The 25,855-nt window shown below is 40.3% G+C and overlaps 1 protein-coding gene across 1 annotated transcript in view; it reads left to right on the top strand.

Annotated features, from left to right (window-relative positions):
• Positions 1 to 913: 913 nt before the first annotated feature.
• suclg2 (succinate-CoA ligase GDP-forming subunit beta) overlaps positions 914 to 25,855 on the top strand; it is a 95,531-nt gene continuing 70,589 nt past the window's right edge. Inside the window, exons 1-2 of the mRNA XM_054784341.1 lie at positions 914 to 1,010; positions 21,545 to 21,692. Coding sequence (XP_054640316.1) covers positions 927 to 1,010; positions 21,545 to 21,692 — 232 coding nt within the window. The 5' untranslated portion in view covers positions 914 to 926. The remainder of the gene's footprint in view (positions 1,011 to 21,544; positions 21,693 to 25,855) is intronic.

Raw genomic sequence — 25,855 nt, 5'->3', positions numbered from 1 at the left:
CGTTTTTAACAGGACATTGTGCCAATACCTTTAAGCTGGATACAGTGATCGTCCAGCTAACAAGGTCACACAATAGATGAAGAAAGATTCCAGTGCCAAGTATGTTAAAGTGAATTTTTATTTTGTGGGTATCTTCTGGTCAGAAATGACATACAAAAGTGACAAAGATATTGTTGATAGATATTAAAAAAAACATACTATTTGTTGTTTTTTACATTTGAAAAAATATTAATTACAATTCTCTGTTAAAAAAAAAAAAAAAAAGGAAATGCAATATTTTGCACCATTCTAAAGTGTCCTCTATAGTTTCTAATCTAGTGAATTCTAATTAACTACAGATGTAGAACATTGTTTTTCAATGTATTACCCACATGGAAAATAAATAGAAAAAAACTTTAAAGTGTCAGTCACCTTCAGTTTATGTTTCATATATTGTACATCATGTAAGGCCTATTATGCTTCACTCTTGAATGTGGCCAATTTTGCATTTTTTTCATACAAGATAATCCATTCATCCATTCTTCCGTCCATTTTCTATGCCACTTCCTTACAAGATCATCATTTACCATATATTGTTCTGATAAGTACCCAAATCATACACGATTCCTTTTGTACACATTTAGTAAGGATCTTATACCTGGTTTCACTGTTTGATGCATTGCATGCAAGTTTCAAACAAGACATACAAACTTATAAGATTTACATCTTTTCCATTTTGTCAAAATGTGAAATAAATATAGTTTAACTCAAAACAGCGAATACGTACGGCTTACTATTTTTTTTATTTTCCGTACTTACAATTTGTTAATTTGGCAGCTGTGTTGACTGTGCGCCTTTCCAAGGTAAGCACCGCCCCTCTAACGGTCAGTTAAGCAGAAACGCGCGCATCCTCGTGACGTCACTGTCATTTACACTTCCGTGTCAACATGGCGGCATCCATGGCAGCGCAGGCTGCAGCTAGAGGATTGAGGGCAGCCACCTCAAAGCACTTACTTCTTGACAAACTGAAGGTACCCTTTTTACCTCTCATTTCAGAATGCATGTCTGCTGTCTCATGTCACATTCGGTTCATGTACGCGCGTTGTTATGGTCTGTAATCAGCTCTTGTAGCATGTTAGCATGTCTAGAAAAGGAGAGGGATGGCTGAGTGAAGTTGTGAGCGTGGCATCAGTTGTTGATATAACAATTGTTTGCTGTAATAATACTCGTGCGTGTTTGCTGCATAGATCAACTTTCCTGAAGAAAAAATGTGAAAACGGCTAATGTCTAATTATACAGATTACCCTAACATCGTAGATTGAACCCTTCAACTCTATTGACCTTTTCACATTTTTCTTATTAAGCTACCTTAACATGTGTCTGAAAGCCTTAAATAGGGAATCGCTTCAAGTCCTGAAAGCACCACCGTTTACCACCAGATAGGACTGCAGTGTGCAAAGGTTAACCTTTGTACTTTGGACAACACGTTTGTTCTGATTAAATCAGTCTGTGTCCACAATGGCAAAAGGTTAGTGTTACGTTCTTTGCCCCCTTACTTACGTTCTGCATAAAGTGATAAAGAAGATATAGATATATTAGTGGATGTTTCACTGATTTGCTTTGTCATCTATAACACAAAGCTGGCTGGCTATGGCCTATTATTCTGTGGTAGTATGTTTTTGCCTGCTTATTTTGTCCTTTTTCCTCACTCTGTTTCAAACCCATTCTTATGTTGAGGATAAATAATTTGGAGGCTAACTAGTTAGCTTGGTAAACAGTATTGCTATGTTTAAAGTGGTGGCCATGTTTAAATGGTTATGCCCTAGACCACATGTATCAAACTCGTGCCGTGGAGGACTGAGACACTGCAGGTTTTCTCTTCAACCAGTTTCTCTAGCAGGTGATTTAATTGATGAGCTCCTTCCCTCAAACTGAGGAAGATGATCATTAAAATCGCCTGCTTTAGTGACCGGCTGTAAAGAAAACTTGCACTCTCTCCCCCCTCCATGGCGCAAGTTTGACATCCCTGCCCTGACAGACCAACTCAATATGAACCAAACACAAACATTTAATGGTTTGGTTCGCAATGTATCATAGAAAAGCTAAAAATGTTGATCACTGTTTTCCAAAGTCAAAGCGGACATGTGTGAATATCTTGTTTCGCCTACAACACAACGATAATTCAAGAAATAAAAAAATATTCACATGTGAGAGGCTGAAATCGGAAGATATTTACATTTTAAAATAAAAAAACCCAATTAATCCAATACAAAATCAATTGGATAATCTATTAATCATTGATTAATTGCTGCAGCTGAAGTTCAGGTCATCTTTAATGGACATAATGTATACCTGCCACCATGTATGCATTTTTTTTTTTTTTTTACTCAGCATGCATTTTGACCCTCAATTACATTTTGTTTCGTTGCTCTCTAGGTACGTATTTGCGCTTTCAGTTTCGAGTTGCCACAGCAATCTGCACGTAGGTGGAGTGACAAGCTCTCGGCGAATCAGAGCGCTCCCTTTATAATTTCCTCCTGCGGCCGCCACTCCTAGAAAGGGCTACGCGCCGTTAACTTCACTTCAGTCAGTGCTGCAAAGCAAGCGGTAATTACCGATCACCTCTGCTGCTATTGGACTGCATGTGCACCTGGTGTGCGTCAATGCAAGCAGCATTTAAAAGGCCAAATTAAGATGACGATGTCGTTAGCCACTCGTCAAAGTCCCCATTTTTATGTTTGATGCACGTGTTGCAAAGTACTGTAGCGTCTTGATAGAGTCGCACAGAGACTGGCGCTCTTTATAAGTTTTATTAACGCCAACAGAAGTACCCAGTTCCAACACAGTATGCAGCTAAGCTCGTACACAAGTCTCCTCCACGCTCACAGGAACACTGTTCTCTTATCCACCAGTAACATTCACAGCAAGGTGCATTCACAAACACCACAATGCAGAACATCAGTGTTACAACATCAACAGGTCAAATAACCACCATGTTTCCCCGAATCAATTACAGAAAAAGTAACCTGGAGAAACCTTGGATAAATTAAAAAAAAAAAAAAATGAGTTGGCCGGGGTGGGTGGGTGTAGTACTCGCAAAATTTCTCCAAGGTTGGCAGGTCTGGATAATTTATCAAAGTGGCTCCCCCATCCTTTAATTTTTTTGTATGTGACCCTTGCTGGAAAAAGTCACCCCTGCCCCAGTTTGATCATGTAGACTATGTTTTTGTTAATCATTTTAATAGATATTCTGGCTCCCGAAATGAACACATCTTCATGTGGTATATTTTTCCTGACAGTATTTGACCTGCCGTTATTTAAACTTGCTTGAAATCTAAATATTTACAAAAAGAGCATAGAAAACCTGTTTGACTTTTTAAATAGGATTTTTACCATTATTAGAGCCCTCTAGACAAGAATGAACACACATATAGTCATATCATCCAACATAGTGCCATAATCAGAGCAAATAAGCCGTTTAAGACACAAATAAGACTCATGTTCATGTGTGTTTCAATAAATGTCTTCTGGACGTGTGGACAGAAAGTGAAGTAGTTTTAGCCACAGTTCGTGTTAATATTATGATGATGATGACTATTCTTATTGTAATTATTGTGCCTGTGGAGAGATAAATAATTGTTAAATATCGTCTGGTGTGTGTTATTAGTAACACCTAGTGGCCTGTATAGACAGTTCATCAAAGTCTTGTATTGCCTTAAACTGTATTCGTATTTTAGTTCATTTCCAACATTTTTACGCTTGAAAATGCTTAATTTAGGCCGAGGATACATAACATTTGCTTGAATATGCATTTTTTTTGGACTAATGATAGGCCATAGTCAACCACGAAACAGCAAAATCACTGGTTTTGCATGCAATTTTTAAAACTTTACATTTGAATACTTGGCTAAAATAGTTATAGCAAATGTTAGCGAGAGGTAAATATTAGCTTTACATTTTTACAACTCTCAAGTTTATGTTGTGCTTTTGCAATTTTGCAAACAAAGAATATCCAATAAAAGTAGCTTCTAAACCTGACCTGTTTGAGCAAGATGACACAGCACAAATAACATTCCATAAATGACATGAATAAATTGCAATACTCAATCAAAACCAATGAGAGCTCCACTTAAGAGTTCCAGTTTCAGTTCCAGTGTCCTTGAACGCACCGCACTGCTATTGTACGTCTAGTCAAACAAACAAATGCTACAGCGCAGTGTCTGGAGCAGGGGTGGGCAAACTGCGGGCCACGGGCCACAATCGACCTGCCAAGCGTCTTAATCCGGCCCACCGGGCATTTCCAAATTCCTGTTTTTAACCTTTAACATGGAAAGTTTAACCGGCAACATGACTTGCAGTGCTATCGTGGCACGCTGGAGTCACCAAAATAGTCACATGCAATCTGTAGCTTGTACAAAAAGGCGTTCCAGACAACACAACACGTCAACGCACAAGACGCACAAAGTAACCTACCTACTGCACCATGGGGGCAAAGAAACCGATTCCTACACATAAAACCCATGCCAAAAAAAACCCCCAATGACTTATTCCCGCTGCAGGGCATGTTGGGTAGCTTATGGTACTCTTTCTCCCAACATTTTGCCGCGTTTGTCGCATTTTTGCTTGATGGTAAAATATGTTGAGGAGGTCGTCAGAAAAGTAAACAAGGAGGAGTTAAAATACTCTTGATATCCAATGTTTTATTGTTCTTACTTCCATATTGTTGTTGCAGCTGGACTACCCAAGATGCCTTGCGGGCATGTGGAAATTACGGTTTTAAGTTACGTGGTATGTTCAGTGCTTAGTTGTTGTTTGATTTACGTGATGCCTTAACTTGCTGGATGTGTTGTGTTTTTGTTCCGTTGCACCGTGCGCAAGTATGTCATTCTTTTTGATGCCACCTATTTATAGACGGCTCCCCCGTCAAATTTTTTAACCCAATGTGGCCCACGAGTCTAAATGTTTGCCCACGTCTGGTCCAGAGAGCCCGATCTTGCACAGCTACCTTGGTGGCGGAGTTGGGATTTGCTCGCGTTACTCGTGTTGTTTGCGTTGCGCCTCAGTTGAATCCACAGTGCTAAGTCCGCCACTTTGAATATGCCGGGCGTGTTCTGATCCGATGATTAGTTGCAGCTGGTACGTCCTGCTGATGGAAAGTGAGGAGGAGGCGTTACCAGGCACTTTGCCAGAGCAGGTACGACAGCTTGCAGAGCCAAAGCATGATTTAAAAAAAAAATACACGTATATTAAGACATTAAAAATCAATACTATATTGGAAGGAAAAATACAACTATATTGCCATATTGATATTTTAACAACCCTAATTTTGATATGTATTTTTCAAAAATGTGTTAAAATGTTCAAAATACTGTTTTATTCATATTATTTTGCCCATAACGGCTTGTGAGTCTAAGGACTTGTATCTTGTTTCTTTGTCTTTTCATGCTGCAAATGCACTACAAATACTTTTTTAAAGATGTTGAATCATAACCTTTAAATGTGCACCTATTGTCAGCTCTGTGCAGTGCACGTAACGTGGTGTGAGTGATATTGTTGATGAAACGCCAGTGTGCAACACCTGCTTGTCACCACTGTTTACAGAGCATTACTGTTTATCAGTGTGGATGCTCACATGGTTATTGGCTTCTGTTACACTCATGATTCTTTGAGTGTCATTTTCTAATGGCATCATAGTGCTGCCAGTCACTTGTCATCATTTTAAATCATATCAAATAGTCAAATATTGATAATGATTTGCTCTTGACAAGAGATGCATAGCCCTCGTGCTACATGTCTGTCCCGGTTGAGAAAGTGGCATATGGCAGGGATGCAGCCAGGCTGGCAGCTGGCTTACTGTCTCCTGAGACGTTCTCTCGACAGTAATTATCATCAACGGCACTCTGGGGACAAACCTACCCACTCCTCGTATCTAACTGCTGCTGTGCTTAATACCAATAATGCATGCATCCACACTTGCATACATACACATGAAAAGATACACACAGAGTGTTACGCTGACATTGGATCTAAATGGAATAAAGTCCTGTATAAACGGTAAACTCTTGGACAAACTGAAGCGCGCAAGTTCGATGTCAGGTTCAGACACCAAACATTATACTCACTTTATTCAGCACAGCAATTTGGATAATATTTTGCATAAAAGGCTAAATGTATGTACATTTTCCCAACATTCGATGTGCATTCATCCTTGTCACAAGAAACCAAAATACTCAGTCCAAAGAAGTCACACACTGTGACTTTGTTGTCTTTTAGTTTTGGAATGGTTGCGATATGTGTTGATAATGGAAGTAGCAGACTGCTGAGCAAAATGAATCCTGACTTTGTCTTAGGTTAGTGCAGATCGGGCATTTAGTGAGCTACCAAAAAGTCAAAACCATTACAAAGCTCTTCCAGACATAAAGTGATGACACACCTGCATTTCAGTCCTGTCGCTTTATTGTTTCCAGAATTCGGGCATTGTGTTTTTTGCTGTAAGTGCACCTATCTAAAACCTCTCTCACAGAATTCCAATTAGGCAGAGGAGAAAGGAACACGCATTCTATGAAAAGGAAATTTGCTTTCAGGAGGCTTGAAGCAAGAGTCTTGACATTCAGAGAGTGATCATAAAATGTCACTGCGATACGCTGCAGCAGGGATGGATACTTTGGTCTAGCTTGTTAGTGCTTTAATTTAAAAAATGTGAACTGCAGTCCTTTAGGCATCAGCCTTTAACTCATCCATCTACAGTATCTATTCACCAAGTAATTTGTTTTCTGTGCTGCTTGTTCTGTTCAGGGTCATGGGCTGACTTAATGTAGGACGAAAGGTGGACTATACCCTGGTTACAAGTCTTGCAGAAATATTTTATGCTGCTGACAATTGTTGGTGAAGGCAAATATAGTCTGAACCTGATTAATCAAATTGAGACTGCATATTGCCTTCTCCCATGTTTCACCATAGTGTGGCAGAGCCAGATCAAGCAAAGTATTTATATTTCATTTTATTTATTTATATATATATATATATATATATATATATATATATATATATATATACACACACACACACACACACACACACACACACACACACACACACACACACACACTCATGCCTCGTAGAAAGTCGCAATAAATTGGGGCAAATTTGTAAACTAAAAGGTGGGAATCTGAAGACAAGTCACAAAGAAATTCCAAAAACATATGCTGAATAAACACAAATGTCTTTTTTTCACAGAGCACTCTGAGTGACCTCACACAAAGTCAGAGAGGAGAGAGTGCATCTTAGCAGTATCTGCATCAGACTGCCAAGGCCTTGTCACAGCCGCACTGATCCATGAGCCATTGAAGAACAACACCTTTTGTCTAGCCAACAAAGCTCCCAAAACAGTAGTTTACAAGGTCCATATGGTATTCAGCACAGCATCCCTGCAAGATCAAGTCAGGAGGAGAGTGCAGTGTAAAGCTTCAGGAAGAGAAGGGTGCACATTGTCGAACCTTACTGATGGGAATGCTCATCACTATTACACATAAGATGCCTGATTGCAAAGTCATGTCATTCATATATGGGATATAGTTGTGCAATACCCTAAAACCAGAAGAAAGAATGTTTAACAGGAAAAAATGACAAAACAAATTCAAATTGACCTTTTGCACATAGTCACGGGCGACATTAGCATTTCATAGGAAACCTGTGAGTGACTACTGTTACCTCAGTTCAACTGATTAATTGATCAGTTGATCATTGAGAGTTCTGATTGCTGTCGAAGTTGGTAGTTTTGATTAAAGTGCAGTACTGGATGTGTTCGCAGCCGAGCGTGAAGCGGTTGGGATGAGAATCAGGACTGCCAAGTCCGAATCAATGGTTCTCGCCTGGAAAAGGGAGGCGTGCCATCTCCGGGTTTGGGTTGAGATCCTGCCCCAAGTGGAAGAGTTCAAGTACGTACCTTGAGATCTTGTTCACGAATGAGGGAAGGATGGATCGTAAGATCGACAGGCAGATTAGTGCGGCGTCTACAGTGATGCGGACTCTGCATCGGTCCGTTGTGGTGAAGAGGAAGCTGAGCCGGAAGGCAAAGCTGTCAGTGCTTGAATTAAAAAGCACCATAGTGGCTGAACCGCCCGGCGAGGACAATGATGGCGCGGAGGAAGACTCCCACAAAAATGAAGAGGCGTACGGCGACCTGATTCAGCTGTTGGACGATAAAAGTTTATCCCTCGTGATGAGTGACGCCGCGAATGATGGAAGAAAGGCGCTGAAGATCTTGAGAGACCATTACGCTGGTGTAATAAGTTTATACACAGAATTGACATCTCTTCAGAAAGGTGTGAATGAGAGCGTCACGGGTTACATTATCCACGCAGAGACCGCCATCACAGCACTGCGGAATTCGGGGGACTTTGAGTGACAGGTTGCTGACTGCAATTATATTAAAAGGCCTCCCTGATGTTTTTAAACCATTCTCTGTTCATGTTACAGAGTGATGAAAAGTTTGACATTTGCACAGTTTAAGACAAAGCTGAGGAGCTTTGAGAGCTCAGCGAAGTTTGGTGCTGTTGGCTCAGCAGAGGACAGCCTGATGAAAGTCAAAGGAAGACACAATTGGAACGCCAAACTCAACTGAGCTGCGGCCAGAAATTCCACAAAGCTGTAGAGCACAAATCAGCCGCTGGTCAGAGCAGAGACAGTGGTGTAATTTTTGTAAAAGTGCCACGCATAAGGACACACTGTTGGCGGACAACGTAGGATAAAGGTATGCATGCGGTGGATGAGGAGGACCACACGTTCACATTCAAAGTGGAGCAGGTGGATGACTCGCCTGTCAGTGGAATGAAGTTGAAGGGCCTCATGGTTGATTCCAGAGCAATGAAGCACATTTTAACAGACATTGGACAATTCGAGGATTTTGACCCACGTTTTAAGCCCCAAAGCCATATATTGGAGGTGGCTGATGGCGTGAGGGTGAGTGGCATAGCGCAGAAGAAGGGCACTGCCAAAGCGCGTCTGAGAAACAGCAAAGGCCGTAATGTGGATGTGGTCCTGAAGGAGGCGCAATATATCCCATAATTTTGTCAGTCAAAGCTGCAAGTGCGCAAGGGGTGACGATCATCTTTAAAGAAGGACAGAACCAGCTTATTCACAAAAGTGGTAGAACACGAGAAATTGTATTTAAGTACTGTCATGAATGAGGTTGATGAATGTAATGGGTGCTATGACATCCAGACTTGGCATGAAATTTTAGGCCATTGCAACTATCACGTGTTAAAATTGGAAAGTGTTCGAGATGGGATGAGAATCAAAGGTAAAGCTGAGAAGTCCAATCTGAAATGTGATGTGTGTATACAAGGAAAATTTGCTCAACGCATAAATAAGGATTCAGATGAGAAAGCAAATGATGGACTTGAACTGGTCCATGTAGATCTGGCTGGATCTGTAGAGCCAGCAGGGAAAGATGGTTTCATATGTACCTTAGCATTTACAGATGACTATTCAGGAGCTATCTGTACTTATTTTCTGAAGGCTAGGAACAATACTGTTTAAGCCACATAGAGTTTCATCTCTGATGTTGCACCTTATGGAAAAATCCAATATATAACATCTGATAATGGAAGAGTTTACATCTGCTTTATTTCAATCATTGCTCTGCAAAAATGCCATTAGGCTCGAAACCTCAGCTCCATTCGCCCCATCAGAATGGGACAGCTGCGAGAGCTTGGAGGACCTTGTTTGAAATGGCAAGATGTATGCGACATATCGGACAAACACCATATTACCTGTTAACTGGAAAAAGGCCTGACCTTTCAAAAATGAGAATATTTGGGCCAGAGTGTTATGCATATATGTAAATATAACAAGGAAAAAAAAATAGATACACGCTGTGAAAAGTGGATTTTTGTTGGTTATGACAAAAATAGCCCGGCATATCTTCTTTTTTATCCAGACACAGGGAAAGTATTTAGAAATAGGCTGGTCGGGTTTGTCACAAAGAATACTATTGAATGTGACACTCAGACAGATGAAAATATGTATGACCATTTTGAACATAGGAAGAGTTGAAACCCAGCGTCCAAAACCCGACATGACAAAAGTATAAAAACAGAGCTGTGTGATACTGATATAAACCTAAAAGGTGAAAGTGAAAGCAGCCTGTGTACACGCTATCCACAGAGAGAGAGAAGACCCCCTCAAGTCTATACAGATTATGAGTGCGAAGTCAAATGTGATGAGGATCAGGCAATAACAAATATTGGCTATTGCTAAAGAGTTGCATATGATGTACCCTGTACACTAAACGAAAACGAGGCCATGAAGGGAGAAATGGATTCTCTGATAGAGAACAATACTGTTACATTGACAACATTACCTGAAGGTAAACAAGCAGTGGGGGGCAGATGGGTTTACACAATTAAAGACAAGCCTGTTGAGACAATATATATAGCCAGATACAGTATGTGGCAAAAGGTTAAAGTCAAGTGATTATAATCACACTTTTTCTCCTACTGCTGATATGACCTCTGTATGTGTTTTCATGCAGCTCGGTGCGCAGTATGATTTAGAACTACATTGACTGGATGTTCAAGCTGCATATCTACATGCCTCTGTAGACTGAAGTTTACATGGAACAGCCAGAAGGGTTTGAGGTAGACTAAGAAACGGGAGAAAAATTTGTGTGTCAACGTAATAAGTCACTCTATAGTTTGAAACAGTCAGGGCGAAACTGGAATAAAATGCTGCAATGGGTTTGTTCAAAATTCAGCTGACTATTGTGTTTACATTAAAAAAAAAAGGGAAAGGAAATGATTCTATTGATCATATGGGTTGACCATCTTGTTATTGCAGCGAGTGATGGTCAAACACTCAAAAATGTGAAGGAAATGTTGGGAGTTGAACTATCTCGGCGTCTTGTTCACGAGTGAGGGAAGGTGGGAGCGTCTGCAGTAAAGTGGTTGCTGTACCGGACCGTCATGGTGAAGAGAGAGCTGAGCCGGAAGGCAAAGCTCTCAATTTACCGGTCGATCTATGTTCCCACCCTCACCTATAGTCATGAGCTTTGGGTCGTGAGCGAACTAACGACATTGCGGATACAAGCGGCAGATATGAGCTTCCTCCGTAGGGTGGCTGGACTCACCCTAAGATATAGGGTGAGGAGCTCAGCCATCCGGGAGGGGCTCAGAGTAGAGCCGCTGCTCCTTCACATCGAGAGGAGCCAGTTGAGGTGGCTCAGGCATCTAGTCTGGATGCCTCCCGGACGCCTCCCTGGTGTAGTGTTCCGGAGGGATTATGTCTCACAGCTGGCCTGGGAACGCCTTGGTTTCCTCCCGTTGGAACTGGAAGAGGTGGCTGGAGACCCGGATAAGCGGAAGAAGATGGATGGATGGAAAACTTAAACATTTCCTGGATATCGATTTTGTACAGATGGAGGGTGAAATAAATAATGAGTCAGAAAAGATACTTTGCAAAAATTCTGGAGAGGTTTGACATGAGGACAAATGTGTAATGGGAAAATGGGAATGGACAAATTTGTGTGTTTTATTTTTGGTATGTAAATGGATAACTAACTAATCTGGAGGGAAAAAAAAAGTTTTATGTGTAATGCACTGTGCTGTATTTTGTCCAACTAAGAACAAGTGGGCGTGTTGAACTTTACTATCGTATGTTCTTGTTGACCGGGTGATTAATTAGGTGTGGGTGGAGTTAGCACACTGGTACGCTTACCAGTAATTACTGTATAAGTAAATGGCTGCAGCTTGTTGCTGCTGTGTGTGCAGGCCAAACGTGCTGCGTGCAGTGTATTTTGTCCTCCGTCCTCCGGCGTTTCCAAATCTTTCTAACATGACCGTGTCAACAGTTATTGTCTGTATTTTAATGAAAAACCGTAGAAGTAACACGCAGATACGCTGAAGTTCACATTGTGTGTGAAGACAGTCGTCAGCTCATGCACATACAGTAATTCCTCGTTTATCACTGTTAAATGTTCCTCGCATCATGCGTTCACTCGGTAATTAAATAAAACGGCTGTTGCGAAAGGCGACAGTCGTGCATGGAACTTGCACGGCACCTGCGCAAGTTTGAGTGTGCAAAAGAGCGGCCCTCTTTTACATTTTATTCCCTTACTCTATTGAAAACAAACCGAACCGTGACCTTAAAGCCAAGTTAGATATTGAACCGTGAATGTGGCGTACGGTTACACCTCTAGTTCTCAGTGTCTTTGCTGCTGCACTGTCCTGTGCTTTGAAGTATTAGTTTTTGTTATTATTTCTTAGAACGACTCGCTACATTACTTTGTTTCTTGTGTCATATAACAGTGTGTGTACTATTTTACAATGTCAGTGGAGGAGAATTACTGTGTGCTGTCACTGGGCTTGCTTTGGGTTCTTGACGAACACTGTTTGTTGCATAGATATCTAAGAAATATATAATGTAGACCCCCTGTCTGGGGGGGTTAACATCATCATTACGTGTCATGGGCAGGCCTTAACCCCCTTGAAATGACACTGTCTAATTAGCGATGACAAATGACTACAGAGTTAATTAACCAGAATGCTCCTACAGGGGCATTTTCATATGCTCAAGAAATGAACAGATTGCCAGTTCACTAATTCCAAGTAATTGATTTGTTCTCATTCAGGTTATGAACTCTTCTTTTTTTTTCCCTATCCATTTAGCAGACCATGCAGACATTAAAGGGAACTTAATGCTGTCCACTTCTATGAGCACAGACATCAGAAAGTGCAAGACCCAGAAACATGAAGATTATTGCCAGGTTTGCTGCAGTAGAATGTTTTTCTGCTAATGAGGTGGCAGTTTGCTTCTTTTGAATGACTCATGAATACAGGTTTTCTCATAGTGAGCAGTTAGAGAGGTGACGCAGAAAATAAAACGAATGCAAACCCGCATAGTTGATGCAGATTTTCTGCATAAACAGTTAAGAGTGAATAATGAGCATATTTCCTCTTAAAGCCAGTCATGTAGCAGTTGTATGCCTTATGAGGCATTAATGTGTTCAACAGAAAGCCATTGAGCTTGGCTTCATCTAATTCATTAACTAAATAAGTGAGGATGGCTGATGTCCTATCTTTGTACACTGCCTCCATTTGTTTAATATTAGTAATACCAAAGATGATACAATAGAGAAACCTCATGTTCATCTCTCTTTCTTTACGAGGGCTTCACAAAAAAAAACAAACCCAAAAAACATCAGGATTCACTCTAACACGCAATGTAATTTTTAAATAATGCCGTATTTTTACCATCCCACACAGATAACGAAATATTATTGATGATAAATGTGATGATGACAAGGGCGGGACCCCCTGGGGGGTGCGGTGAACTGTCAGGGAAGGTGTGAGAGGCAGGGAGGACTTTCAATATTAGTGCAGACCTGCCGACGTGTGTGAATTTGTCGTACTCTCCATGCAATTAGACTCTTGAATATGCTTGTATGCTTTACTCCTCTCCATTTTGTTGCATTTCGCTGGTTTCAGTTTTGAATTCAGTCTGTACAGTACACATAGATAAAAAGATATCGGTTTCTCAATAGTATTTCAAATCGTGGGGGACGCAAAAACATTTCTCTCCCCCAGTGGGGCATGACAGAAAATAACTGAGAACCACTGCCATAGGTGCAGGTAGGAAAGTAGATTGACCGTTAAATTGAGAGCTTTGCCTTTCAGCTCGATGTGCATTCCTACCCTCACTTATGCTCATGAGCTTTGGGTAGTGAGACCATGAGTACAAGCAGCCGAAAAGTGTTTAGAGTGGCTGGGCTCTTCCTTAAAGAGAAACTCTGAGTCGAACCACTGCTCCTCCGCATTGAGAGGAGCCAGATGAGGTGGCCGGGGCATCTGATCAGGATGCCTCCCAGACGCCTCACTGGAGAGGTGTTCAGGGCACGTCCGACCTGTAGGAGGCCTCAGGAAAGTCCCAGAACACGTTGGCGAGACTGTGTCTGTCAACTGTCTCGAGAACACCTCCGGATCTGCCGGAAGGAGTTGGACAAAGTAGCCAGGGAGAGGGAAGTCTGGGCTTCTCTGCTTAGGCTGCTGCCCCCGCGACCCGACCTTGGATAAGTGGAAGACGATTGGTGGATGGATAGCATTTGCAAAAACTTTCCCACTATACAAAGTAGAGTTGGACCAAGACACTTTTTTTGCTTTTCACGTGTGTTTTATGGCATGAAGTCTTATTGTGCTCTGCTACAAAAGGTGTTGCATTGTGTTTTGCTACTGCTTTGTGGTGGAAACAACAGAAAGTACTGTAGTTGTACATAGCATTTATTCTTTACTTGAATAGTACACACATTGATAGCTGTAAAACAGGATGAAAATAAAAGCTCTAGTGTAACCTCTAATTTATCTATTTTTTTCATCTTTTTTTTTAATATAGTTTGATCCTGAACTTTAATTTATGAGCAAAGAAAGATGGATGAATGCATATATCCGTTTTGGATTTAGAGTGCATTTTAGGAATGAATACTGTATCGTTTACCACTGTGTTTAGAGTTAGAGTGTGTGTGTGTGTGTGTGTGTGTGTGGCAATCTTAATTCAGTTTTTTTTCAGAATTGTGCAGTCCTAGTTCATCGTATTGAAGTATGGTGCATCATATTTTATCCTTTTGTCCAAGTATTCCTATACTTCCTATTTGTACGTTTCTGTATCCCTTGCCTGTTCCAAACTAAAGTTAGATACAAACCATTACAGTATAGAGACAAATGGCATCTGTCAGTGAAAGACCTGTGAATAGTGCAGATGAGAAGAGGCAGGAGCAGTAGAGCATGGCCTCTCGGATTTAGATCACGAAGATTTGCATCCTTGGCAGGGTAGGTCTAATCTCCTGCAGACAGGCTTAAGAAAGGAAAACCTGATTGTTGTGTCTCCACAGGTATTTTAGTAATTAGCATAGTTAATAAGCTTGGATCTCTGTAGTCTTATTCAAAGGTGTCAGGCTTAGGAAAAGATAACACGGAGTAGAAAGGCAAAGATACAGCAAGGCTACGAAACTGTGTCAAAGTTTAGTGCATCATGTTTGATCTATTAAGACATGCATGCGCAAATCGTGAAATGGTTAGGTTGATAATCAGCTTGAGCTCAAGCAAAGGTGGGTCTTTTAGTTCTGTTGTGCACAATATCTATGGGGTTTGTGTCATCAGTGCTGCAAGAGTTTTGGGTCCTTGAGGCATTTCTTGTGATCATTTTCATTAAAATCAGAATGTCTATAAAGGGAACGTGTATGATCGGTTTTGAAAAAGGGAGAATTTTGTGCAATGTTGCTGTTTTTGCTGTCTGCGGCTAAGTGACTTCGTCCATCTATCTATCTATCTGGATACTTTATAATACTGTGCGACTCCAACCTTTCAATTGCAAAACCACTTTTGGAAGATGTTCACATTGGATGGCTTAAGTCAGTGCAAATTCTGTGCAATTGTTAATTATGGCACGAGACCTGCCAACATGTACTAAATTTTTGTGCTCTGCGTGGAGTTTGACCACTGAATATGCGGATATGCTTTGCTGCTCGAGGTATGCATTTTGTTGCATTTTGCCAGTTTCAGTTTGGAGTTCGGTCTTTGAAGTCCAGGTTATACTCATGGGTCGGGACGCTAGCGTATGTGCGGGCAAAGCCTCTTGAGAGTTGTGGTTGCTGACTGAGTTGACGTAACACCACACACTCAACCCAGATAGACACTGTAACACCCCCAAGTGCAACATTTTGACTCCCTGGATGTGATTATACCCGGTGTTCACTGATGACACAAAGGCGAATGTCTGTTCCATCGTACAGTGTGAACTTTAGGTAAATGAATGATGCATAAGCATGATAACCGTCATGTATTGTGGCCTGCATTAAACTTGTAATACTGTAAAAACTGTACAGCCATACTATGCCGCAAGTGTTTTCATGGGACTGTACAAGTGCTTCTGGTGTGGCTGGACTTTATTACTTTCTGGATCACTGTTCTTTTTAGTGCCATAGGCGGTAGAAACACAGTATAACAGTGAACAACACCACAGTACAGTGCACACTGCCATCACTAGATTTATGACTCAAATGGCACTGTCTTCCTCTGATCATGGCTAGTCAGGTCTCTATGACTTTAATAAAATGTTACATGCATTTTAATATAATGTTTAGGTCATTAAGGAGTCCCATCCAGCAAGGTCCTTTATAGAATGCAAAGTCCACAGTAACAGTTGTTGAAGAGTTTGTTTCATTATGATGGATTAAAAGTTGTCTGTGGGATAACGGCTGCATGACTCTGCAAAAAATTAGAATCAGGGAGGATCATCTCTGCCAGGGTTTCTTCACGCGCACACACACACACACACACACACACACACACACACACACACACACAAACCATGTTTAGGCTGGTGTGCCTAAAGAAATCAAAGGTTTTTATTATTATTATTATTATTTTTATTATTATTATTAGACTCCTCAGTGTCTTGTTCTACTCTAAAGAAACTTCCAATGGCCTTTCTGCCATTCTTCATGGGAGGTCCTACAACAGTGGACAGGAGACCTTTTTTATTTTTAAAATATCAATGAAGAGAGAGACTGAAAATAATCCATCAAGTCAAAAACATGGCATGCTCACGTATTCAACAGTACATTCATGCACGCATAAAGACAAGCCAAAGGTAACTAAATAAATTCATGCGATTACGCCTCCCGTGGGGAGGAACTGAGGAGGAAGTGTCAGCCATCATTTAGACATTAGATTGCATGTTAGTGTGAATAGAGATTCTTTTTTTTTTTTTTTTTTTTGCATAGCCCTACTGTTTGGTCTCCCCAATCCTTAATCCTTAATCCTTACTGCAGTTTAAATCAATATTGAGCAACTGCAGTTAAGTGACATGACAACTGATTTTAAATGACACTCCCATCTATCTCTCATAGACATGAAGCTGTTAGGATTGTTATCACACATTGCATTCCCAATTTTAGAAGCTGCCAACATTTAATAATGCCCATGTAAATTATTGAAAAGCCCTAAGCACCTCACGAGTTCCAGAAATGCCTATTAACCTTAGTGAAGCAGTATTCAAATCTAGTTACTGCAAAGTTTGTCCCTCGCGGGAAGGAAATGTAAATGTGTTCTCACTGAGACAGAGGGGGAAGCTGCCCGTTGTTTGAAGTTCCAGCAAGAGAAGCCGTTGCAAGCAGAGGGCTCTCCACCCCTCTGTGTAAAATATTCAGGACTGAGTCTCATTGAGGCATCTTTCTTCCCAGTGTTTCCCTTCCAATCACACTGGGCAGCTGAAACTGTGCCGTTGTCATTAGGCAAAAAACACACGTTATTGTGCTTTGCATCGGTCGATAAAACAGGAAAATAAAATAAAATCACACCCACCATGAAGGATATATTGAAGTTATGACTGTTTTGTGCATTGCTGTGATTTGCTTCTTTTGGAGAGTGGGGATGATTTGCCAGTTTTTGATCCTTTGATCCTTCCTGAATATTTCTCTTATTGCTTAGTCTAACAAAAGATGAGGCAGAGGATGCATGCATGTTGAAGTAAAAGAAATTCCTGTTCCATGACAAGCAGACACTGATGCAAATGGTCATAACTATGAGATTACACATATTTGAAAATGTAACTTTCTAGGGCAGTGGCATATGAAGAAGCAGAAGCCATTTGTGTACTGTAGAATGCAAAAAGTTCCAAACATGATCACACATTCAAATAGACTTGATGAACTAGTCATGGTCAGACGGCTTTTTAAAGACTGAAACATTGTTCTTTTGGTGTAATTACTTCGAGACTCTAATACAAGCTATATATCTGATTATGAGGCAGCTGCTCTCAATCTATCTTTGTGCAGCTGTAATGGTAACAAAATAAGTGGCTTTGCTGCTCATAAAAGGGCTTTTGCCATCTGTCCACACCTTGTTAACAAGGCAGACAGCTCGCTTACATATCCAGTATAATTTGATAATTATAGTATAATCGTTCTTATTTGCACTTACATCAGTGGATAAATGCACATCCATCCATCCAGTTTCTATGCTGCTTAGACTGTTTAGGGTCACAGAAAACCTTGAGGCTACACCAGGTTGGTTGGTTTTTATTGGAAGTCACTACGTTTAGATGCACGAAAAATATCCAAGTTATTGAGGTTGAAAGTGTTGTTCGGCTGAAAGCAGCTTTTTGAAGCACAAGTAAACACCTTAATTAGATCGTGTTAGTTCTTTTAAAGCGTCGGATTAACTAACACAATTAGATTATGTGATTGGAAACCAGATCCGTCTTGCATGTATACCAGGGATCATGGAAAAAGTAATTAGACCACCCTTGCCCTTGTTTTTTCAGTTTATTGAGCCATTTTAATGCCTGTTACAACTAAAGGTACATTTGTTCGGGCAAATATGATGACGATAACAAATATAGCTCATAAGAGTTTCATTTAAGAGCTGATATCTAGCAACTTCCATGGTTTTCTTGATAATAACCAAAATCACTTAATTTCTTGAATAGCATGAATAGCTATAGCATTGTACTGCCAAAAATTGTAACTCTTAAGATCTATTTTTGTTGTCATTGTTATATTTGTCCAAACAAAGGTACCTTTAGTTGTATCAGGCATTAAAATGAACAAGAAATTGAACAAACAAGGGTGGTCTAATAATTGACTGTAGGTATAGACATCTTATTGCTCGGTTAGTTTATCCGTAATCGGAATAATAAAGATGAAAGTTCCGTTATGCTCCCACCGTGGCACAAGAACGAATCAGAAGGGAGCTTAATGTCAGCTGACTGATGTTGTATGACATCTACGAAGTGATGTTTATGATGTAGGTGAAGCGACCAACACCACCTTCGCGATCGCTGTAATGAGCACCCCGATATAGCATATATGTCCATTCATACACTGTATTTATTACTCAACATTACTCAACATAATTTCCAAGGTGTGGTAGCTTTGATTGAGTGTAGTGGATGTAGTAGCATGTAGCATGTAGCATGTAGCATGTAGTGGATCGTGGCGACCTGCCACGATCCACTACATGTTGCGTAAAACTCGCAACAATTTAGACGTCATTGATGTGTAATCCATGGATAAAAATAGTTCTCTTCTTTTTAGGGATGTTTAAAAACAGATTGGAGTAGATTGTTTTGCTGTTAAGTTCCAGCAAGTAGGAGGACTGTTTGTTATGGTTGAAGACAGCTGTCTCAGTGAGCAAGCATCACGTGTTTAGTGTTTTATAGGTCAGCCTGGTACTGATGAGATGTACGCAGTGCCGTGCAAGGCAGATGGCTAAACTTCATGGATCCCTGTCAGCTTTTCAAAATATAAGATTTGGTGTACTGCTGTTGAAAAATTAAAATTAAGGGGTCTAGCCTCAACCCTGAGATGATTTAATTAATGGATTAATAGGGGAGCCCTGTTTCATTTGTCAAAGGAAGTGCTTTCAGATCTCAATGTCTGCCAACTTGTGTGTCCCTCATTTTCTGTGTCTTTTCTGTGGCTGTTCCCTAAATAGTCCGTCATACCCGAAGGCACAGAAGAAAAAAACTGGAAAACTCCACTAGTGAGACTCATTCAGCCATGGACACATTCTCAAATGTACCAGTCACACCATTGTGCTTGTGGAACACATTTGTGCGAGTGGATCAGAAATGCTGCATCGTGGATGATTTTCCTTCCTGTGGATCCTGTTTTGTACTTTTTACACCTGCACATTTCAGGTGACAGTTTACATGGACTAGCTCTAGTTCTCTAATTCGATTGCTGGCAGACCTGTGTGACTCTGTGTGCCACTAGATTTTGCTTTTCAGCTCATTTAGCTTTGGGGGTTTCTCATCAAGGAAGATGGTGCTACATGCTCGTAGCTAACTCGTAGAAGCCAGCTGGTGAAATGGATAAGAGATGCCTACAGCTCCTACGTGTGGTCGATAACGTTTTATTCATCTTTGTCTGCGTTTGCTCTTGCAGTGTTAACCAAATACATCTGTCTTAAGTCAACAGAGTAGTTCCATGTCGTAGCACTTCAGTAATAATAATGAGGTAGGATGGCTGTAGATCACATACCAATATAGCTTTTTTTATGTACAGCAATGTTGCACTTGTGCTACCAAATCAAAACATTTAGTAGTACATCACCATTTTTACTACCGCTAGTGTATATCCATCCATCCATCCATCCATTTTCGATACCGCTTCTCCTCATTAGGGTCGCGGGGGCATGCTGGAGCCTATCCTTTGTGTTACAGGGGAGCTATAATTCATCGCAACTGACATCAATTATATAGTATGTATGTATGTGTGTGTAGTATGTATGTATTAAAAGTGGGTAACATTATCGTGGCAGTGTACATATACTGTAGGTCACAGGTCATTTTAGTCTACTGGATTAAGAACACACAGTGGCGAATCAATTGCGTACTTGTCAGACTTGCCGTGCTATTCTTGTTTTTCCTTCACACATAGTAGTGCAAACTAACTTAACTCCAACATGCCTTTGTCTAGCCATCAGATTAAAAATCCAATTTCTTTTTAATAGCAACAGCAGCTGGAGCTGACGGGGCCTGTGCCTGCTGATGCTGCAAACTGCTCCAAAGCTGTCCTGCTGCTTAGACCTGACTTCATCTCATTACTGGAAAAGGAGAAAGAGAGAGGTTTAGAGGGAGCAGACAAGACGGTGTCACGGAGTGGAGAGAGGATGTAGTCTGTGGAATTCTCAGTAAGATCAAGACGTGTTTTGTGTTAGACCTCAGTGAAGGAGTGGAGAGAAAATGTTACCATTAAGCGTTGTGTAGACTTTAGATGGACATTTTATACAAGTATTTATAACTATCTCACAAGATTAAAGTGTGACAATATTGTTGTTTAGATAAGGCGGTGAGAGAGTAGCCAGAAGTTTATCAGACTGTGGCATTGCTACAATGAATGATAATGTGGAAGTGGCAGTGCAGGCAGGATTTGAGCCGCACTTGCGCACACCGTAATCCTTGCAATCCTACCTGAACTTGGTGTTCCCATCGTCACTCGCTCGCGACTGGTGACTGTTTTTTCATCGAGTTCAGTGCCGCTGTTTTAATGTCCAAACAGAAGCTGTAGTCATTCTAAATTTGATCAAAGTTACTTAAGATTTGTCAGGTCAAAACACGATCACTGCATATGACTTCTTCCAAAACATGTGATAGTAGTCAAACCTACCTCCTGCTTCTGCACTCTAAGCATCATGGGATGTGTAGTTCTTTCAGCGTAACCATAAAGCTGTCTGCAATCTATTTATCATGTGTCATTACATAACTACAAATCAACATAAATGATGGAAGCAGCAGCTACAACTGCCATCATTATTTTAACTAATAAGTTTTTGTTTCAATTTGTGGAAAGAAGTTCAACAGTTTAAAGCATCATGCTTAGGTCATACACGCCAAGTTACAACACATTTCGAAATGTACCTGTATCATGACAGTCCAAATATATATCGGGCCTTGTCTTGTTCTCGAAGACCGTCTCATCTCGTGAACTGAGTGTCTCATGACATCCCTAATAACTGCAGTGCGCTTAAAGTCTCAGTCTCATCCTGACATTCTGCTTTTCCTTTCTCAGCTTCAATGCACCTGGCTGAGTCCTAAAAGATGGCTGAATCTTCAGGAGTACCAGAGCAAAAAGCTGATGCAAGAGTGTGGTGTGGCTGTCCAAAGGTTCTATGTAGCTGACACGGCCTCTGAGGCCTTAGAGGCTGCCAAAAGGCTCAGTGAGTAGTAGAAAGACACATCTACACACACACGTACACACTTAGCAAAGTGAAACAAAAACAGCCACATATGAACTACCATAAATTCCAGACTATTGAGCATCGTTGAATATAAATTTAAAAATATATATTTTTTGTATATATACAGTTACAGGCATAGACATATCTATAGGCCGCACTATAAGCTGCAGGTGTCCACTTTGTAAAATATGGAACATAGGGAGGTGGCAGTGCTCGAGGCAGGATTAGGCCGCACATTAAGTGCTTTGCACACACTATAAAGCTTGCAATCCTACCTCCACTCAGTGTTCTCAGTGTCACTCATTAGCTCCAGTGGATGAGACGCGCGACTAGGCCTGTCATGATATCAATAAATTGGGCCTCGATAAATTGACATGTGCATACATTCGTGTTTGTATACCTCGTCTCTCTTTCAGGCTGGATGACAAGAGGGTTCACTCTGCAGCTGTGGATGTTGGTGCTACAGTGGAATGAAAAGAGAGAGTGAGCCCTCCTGTTGTCTCCTCCCCTCTTTGTCCCTGTACGTGGAGGCGGGGCTATCTTGGCTAGCAGCAAGTTAGCCTCGTGAGCCAGCATACGCTAACATGAATGACGGCACAAAAGCGAATGCCACATCTCCAGTGTGGGAATATTTAGGTTTTAAACACAATGAACAAGGTGAGCGCATGAACACCGACGAACTGAAATTTCTCATTTGTTCAAAAGTAGTGACGAGGAAGCAGGGGAATACGACCAACTAATGCACACTTAAAATGGAAGTGGAAAGGAGTCTTCGTCCCGATAATCAGTCACTGTCGCTCGCTACATTACAAAAAATGCAACATTTCGGGAAATGTTAAATATGTTTGACAGACAGTACAAATTGCCTGGGAGAACGTACTTGTACAACATGTCACAAACAGCAGTTCTGAACTGTATAACTGAGTGAAAGAAGATGGCTTGAAGGACATCAGAAACATTATATAAATATAATAAGTATAATAATAATAAATACAATAAGAAATATGAGCCCCTACATTAGTTTAACAATACACTACATAACTACGCATGTGTGTGTGGTTTTTATTGGAATGTTTTTTTTTATCTTAATAGAGACGGAGTCCATTTTATTTTGATTTAGCTTTTTTTTTGTCTCTTTTTGTTTGCTTTTATTTATGTTGTTTGTTTGAATTTATTTAAAAACTCTTGACATTTTGATTACAATGTTAAATACTCTTCACAAATTAAAGTGTATTGATTTTGATACAATGTACTCATTATTATGCCATATAATTAATGAAAACATGGTCTCAAAAAATGTTGTCAATTATATCGATTATCGACCATAATTTGTAGGACAGTTATCGACCAGCAAAATATCTTCTCGTGACAGGCCTACATGCAGCACTTAAAAAAAATACAACAGCTTCCCCGATCCAAGCAGTCCAAGCAGAAGCTGTGTAGTAATTCTACTCTTGATCAAGCTTACCTAAGATTTGTCATATCAAAACATGATCGATTGCTGCATAAGACTTCAGAATGTGATGTAGTGTCACTACTTCCTGGATCTGAAGCATCATGCGAATTGTAGTTCTTATAGCGTAAACAACCCTTACCTGCAATCTATTTTACATGCCTCGTCACATAAATACACGCCAACATAAATGATTAGTAGTAGCAGCTCGTTAGCCTGTAAAAATTCATAATTTAGCCGCAACACTGTTTAAACGGCAAAGCGTGTGGAAAAAGTAGCATATGGAAATTATGGTATATTTAATACTATGTCAACTTTTTTTATGAACATAAGTAAGCCTCCAAATGTAGAGTAAAAAAAAATATATTCAAAAACAAAAGCAAATTCATTGTGTCTTGACTGCATGATAAAATAATCTATGTGTGATTTAAATGGGACATCGCCTTGACAAGTTATGCACATGTATTTGTTTGCACAGTAAAGAATACATCCTTATCTGCCCCCAGATCGCTTTTGGCTCACGCATCCCACACCTAGCAAGGATAAATACATGGTTTTCATAATCTTGCATGAGAACAGGAAGCCAGATCTCGTTGAAAGTAATGTTTTTGCGAATGGTAAACAGAAGATACAGTATGTGTTTTGTTACTTTACTTTTTCAAAAAATGAAGAAACAATAATGGGGCTGAAAATGCTATAATCTTATTTGCTGAACAGTGTGAAACCCGAGCAGTCCTGTTAGTGTTGCATGACTCTTTGGCCCTGCTACAGGACATGCAAACTGTTGTGATTAATCAGAGATGAAGTTTTATCAACATTAATCGCGTCTTACAACTTTTTTGCTAATGCATCGAAGCCATTTTTTCCTTTTTAGCTTGATGATTGTGCCGTCTCCGTTCTTCATCATGGCACTCAACCGCATTAATTTTTTCCACAACCTCTCATGCTGAGTTTTTCACACATCACATGGTTGTTGTTTGGATTTTTCCTCTTCATAATTTGTTTATTTTAACCCTTGGTGGCAATTTGGATCGTTGCCTTTCCACTCTCACATAACACCATGCAAAGAAGTGAAGAGTGTAGTAATGAACTTGTTTGTTTTTGTTTCACAAAAGTTTCACAAATCTTTTTGACTAGAATAACCAGCAGGTACATTTGTATGGACAACACAAACGCTTAATTTGCATGCCACAGTATCCCTGTTCTCCTCACTGCCCACTCACCAAATTGCCCAACACATACCACACCAGCTACAGCTTTCAATTTTATCTAGTGTCCTCTCCAACAGGGATGGTTGTTAGCAGGTGAGGTGCAACTTTTTCCACTGCTTGCCTTCAGAAACTATGATGCTGCTTTTTGTTGCCCTCATTAAAGGCAAATTGCTGACATATGTTTAGTTTAAAAATGTTGATGATGTCAGGACAAAGTACAAAAGAGAAGGTTGGGAGTTAATTTACGTAAAACTCTCAAAATATACAAATTGACAGCATTTGTTCATATCTTTGGTGCTATATCTTTAATAAATGAATGGATATTGAATTATCTCAAAATAGGCACATAATCCCAAACACGGGCTACTGTTGGGGCGGTAACACACCAAGCTTAAACTCAATTCTGAACCACGACATCACTTCCTGTCCACCCCCCCATACAAGTCCCTAGGCACTGGAATGCATTTACAGCAAAACACGCAAGCATGAGTCTTATTCATGTCCTAAATGGCATATTTTCTCTTATGTGTAATGTGAATGTAAAAGCTACTATAGGGGTGGTATTTCATGTCTAGAGGGCTCTAATAATGTTAAAAAACATATTTAGAAGGTTGCAAACATGTTTTCAGTGTTCTAACTGTGAGAATGTTTGATTTATAAATAAGGAATTCTGCTTCGGCGAAAATTCACCTATCAGTTTTGGGTTCAGAACCAATTAACAGCGATACATGAGGGATTACTATGCTCTGTTTTTCTCTTTTAAGATGCTAACTGACAATAGACTAATGCCTGCATCTCAAACGGGGGTGGCTGAATTAACCATTAGCCAAAGTCACTGTAAAGTGCAGCATTGAATTTCATGAGTTTTGTGTGAACATGCTGTGTGATCTATCATTACATGCTGGAACAAGAAAGGAAATGCAGGAGAACAGGCTCATCCCTACCCCTTCATCAGTGGATTTCTTTATTGAGAAAACACTGCTTTTACTTTGTGCTTGATTGCTTTCACATGTTAAAAATAATACAAATTAATATTATAAATGGGAAATCTTAATTATCAGCAGTGAATTAAAAAGAACCCAACTGTGATTATGACCTCTAGTATTATGAGAAAAAGTACAGCAATGCAGGATAGGCAGTAATCATTGCTGCATCTCTACAAACAAATGCAAATGACCTTCCAGTGCTGTCTTTTTATGCTCTTGCATTTTTCCAACTGACACTTAAGTTTTTTAGGTGGTCCATAAATGTAACAGAGACTGAGGCAACAAAAGAGTTCAGTTCGAGATCTGTTGAGCTGCAACAAACTTGGACAAACGCACTCGGACTCTTACAGGATTATTGGAAGTCATGGTGTGATGCCAGCCTCGGTAGACTCTGCTCAATTGTGTGTGGAACCTGCATCACCCCTATAAATTACAATCACATTTACTGCATACAGCTCTCAATGAAGGATGGAGACATCTGAATCTGAGATG

Source organism: Dunckerocampus dactyliophorus, chromosome 8, assembly GCF_027744805.1.
Source record: "Dunckerocampus dactyliophorus isolate RoL2022-P2 chromosome 8, RoL_Ddac_1.1, whole genome shotgun sequence".
Classification (NCBI taxonomy): domain Eukaryota; kingdom Metazoa; phylum Chordata; class Actinopteri; order Syngnathiformes; family Syngnathidae; genus Dunckerocampus; species Dunckerocampus dactyliophorus.
The sequence above is the reverse complement of the archived record's forward strand: the minus strand, read 5'-3'. Positions and strand labels throughout refer to the sequence as shown.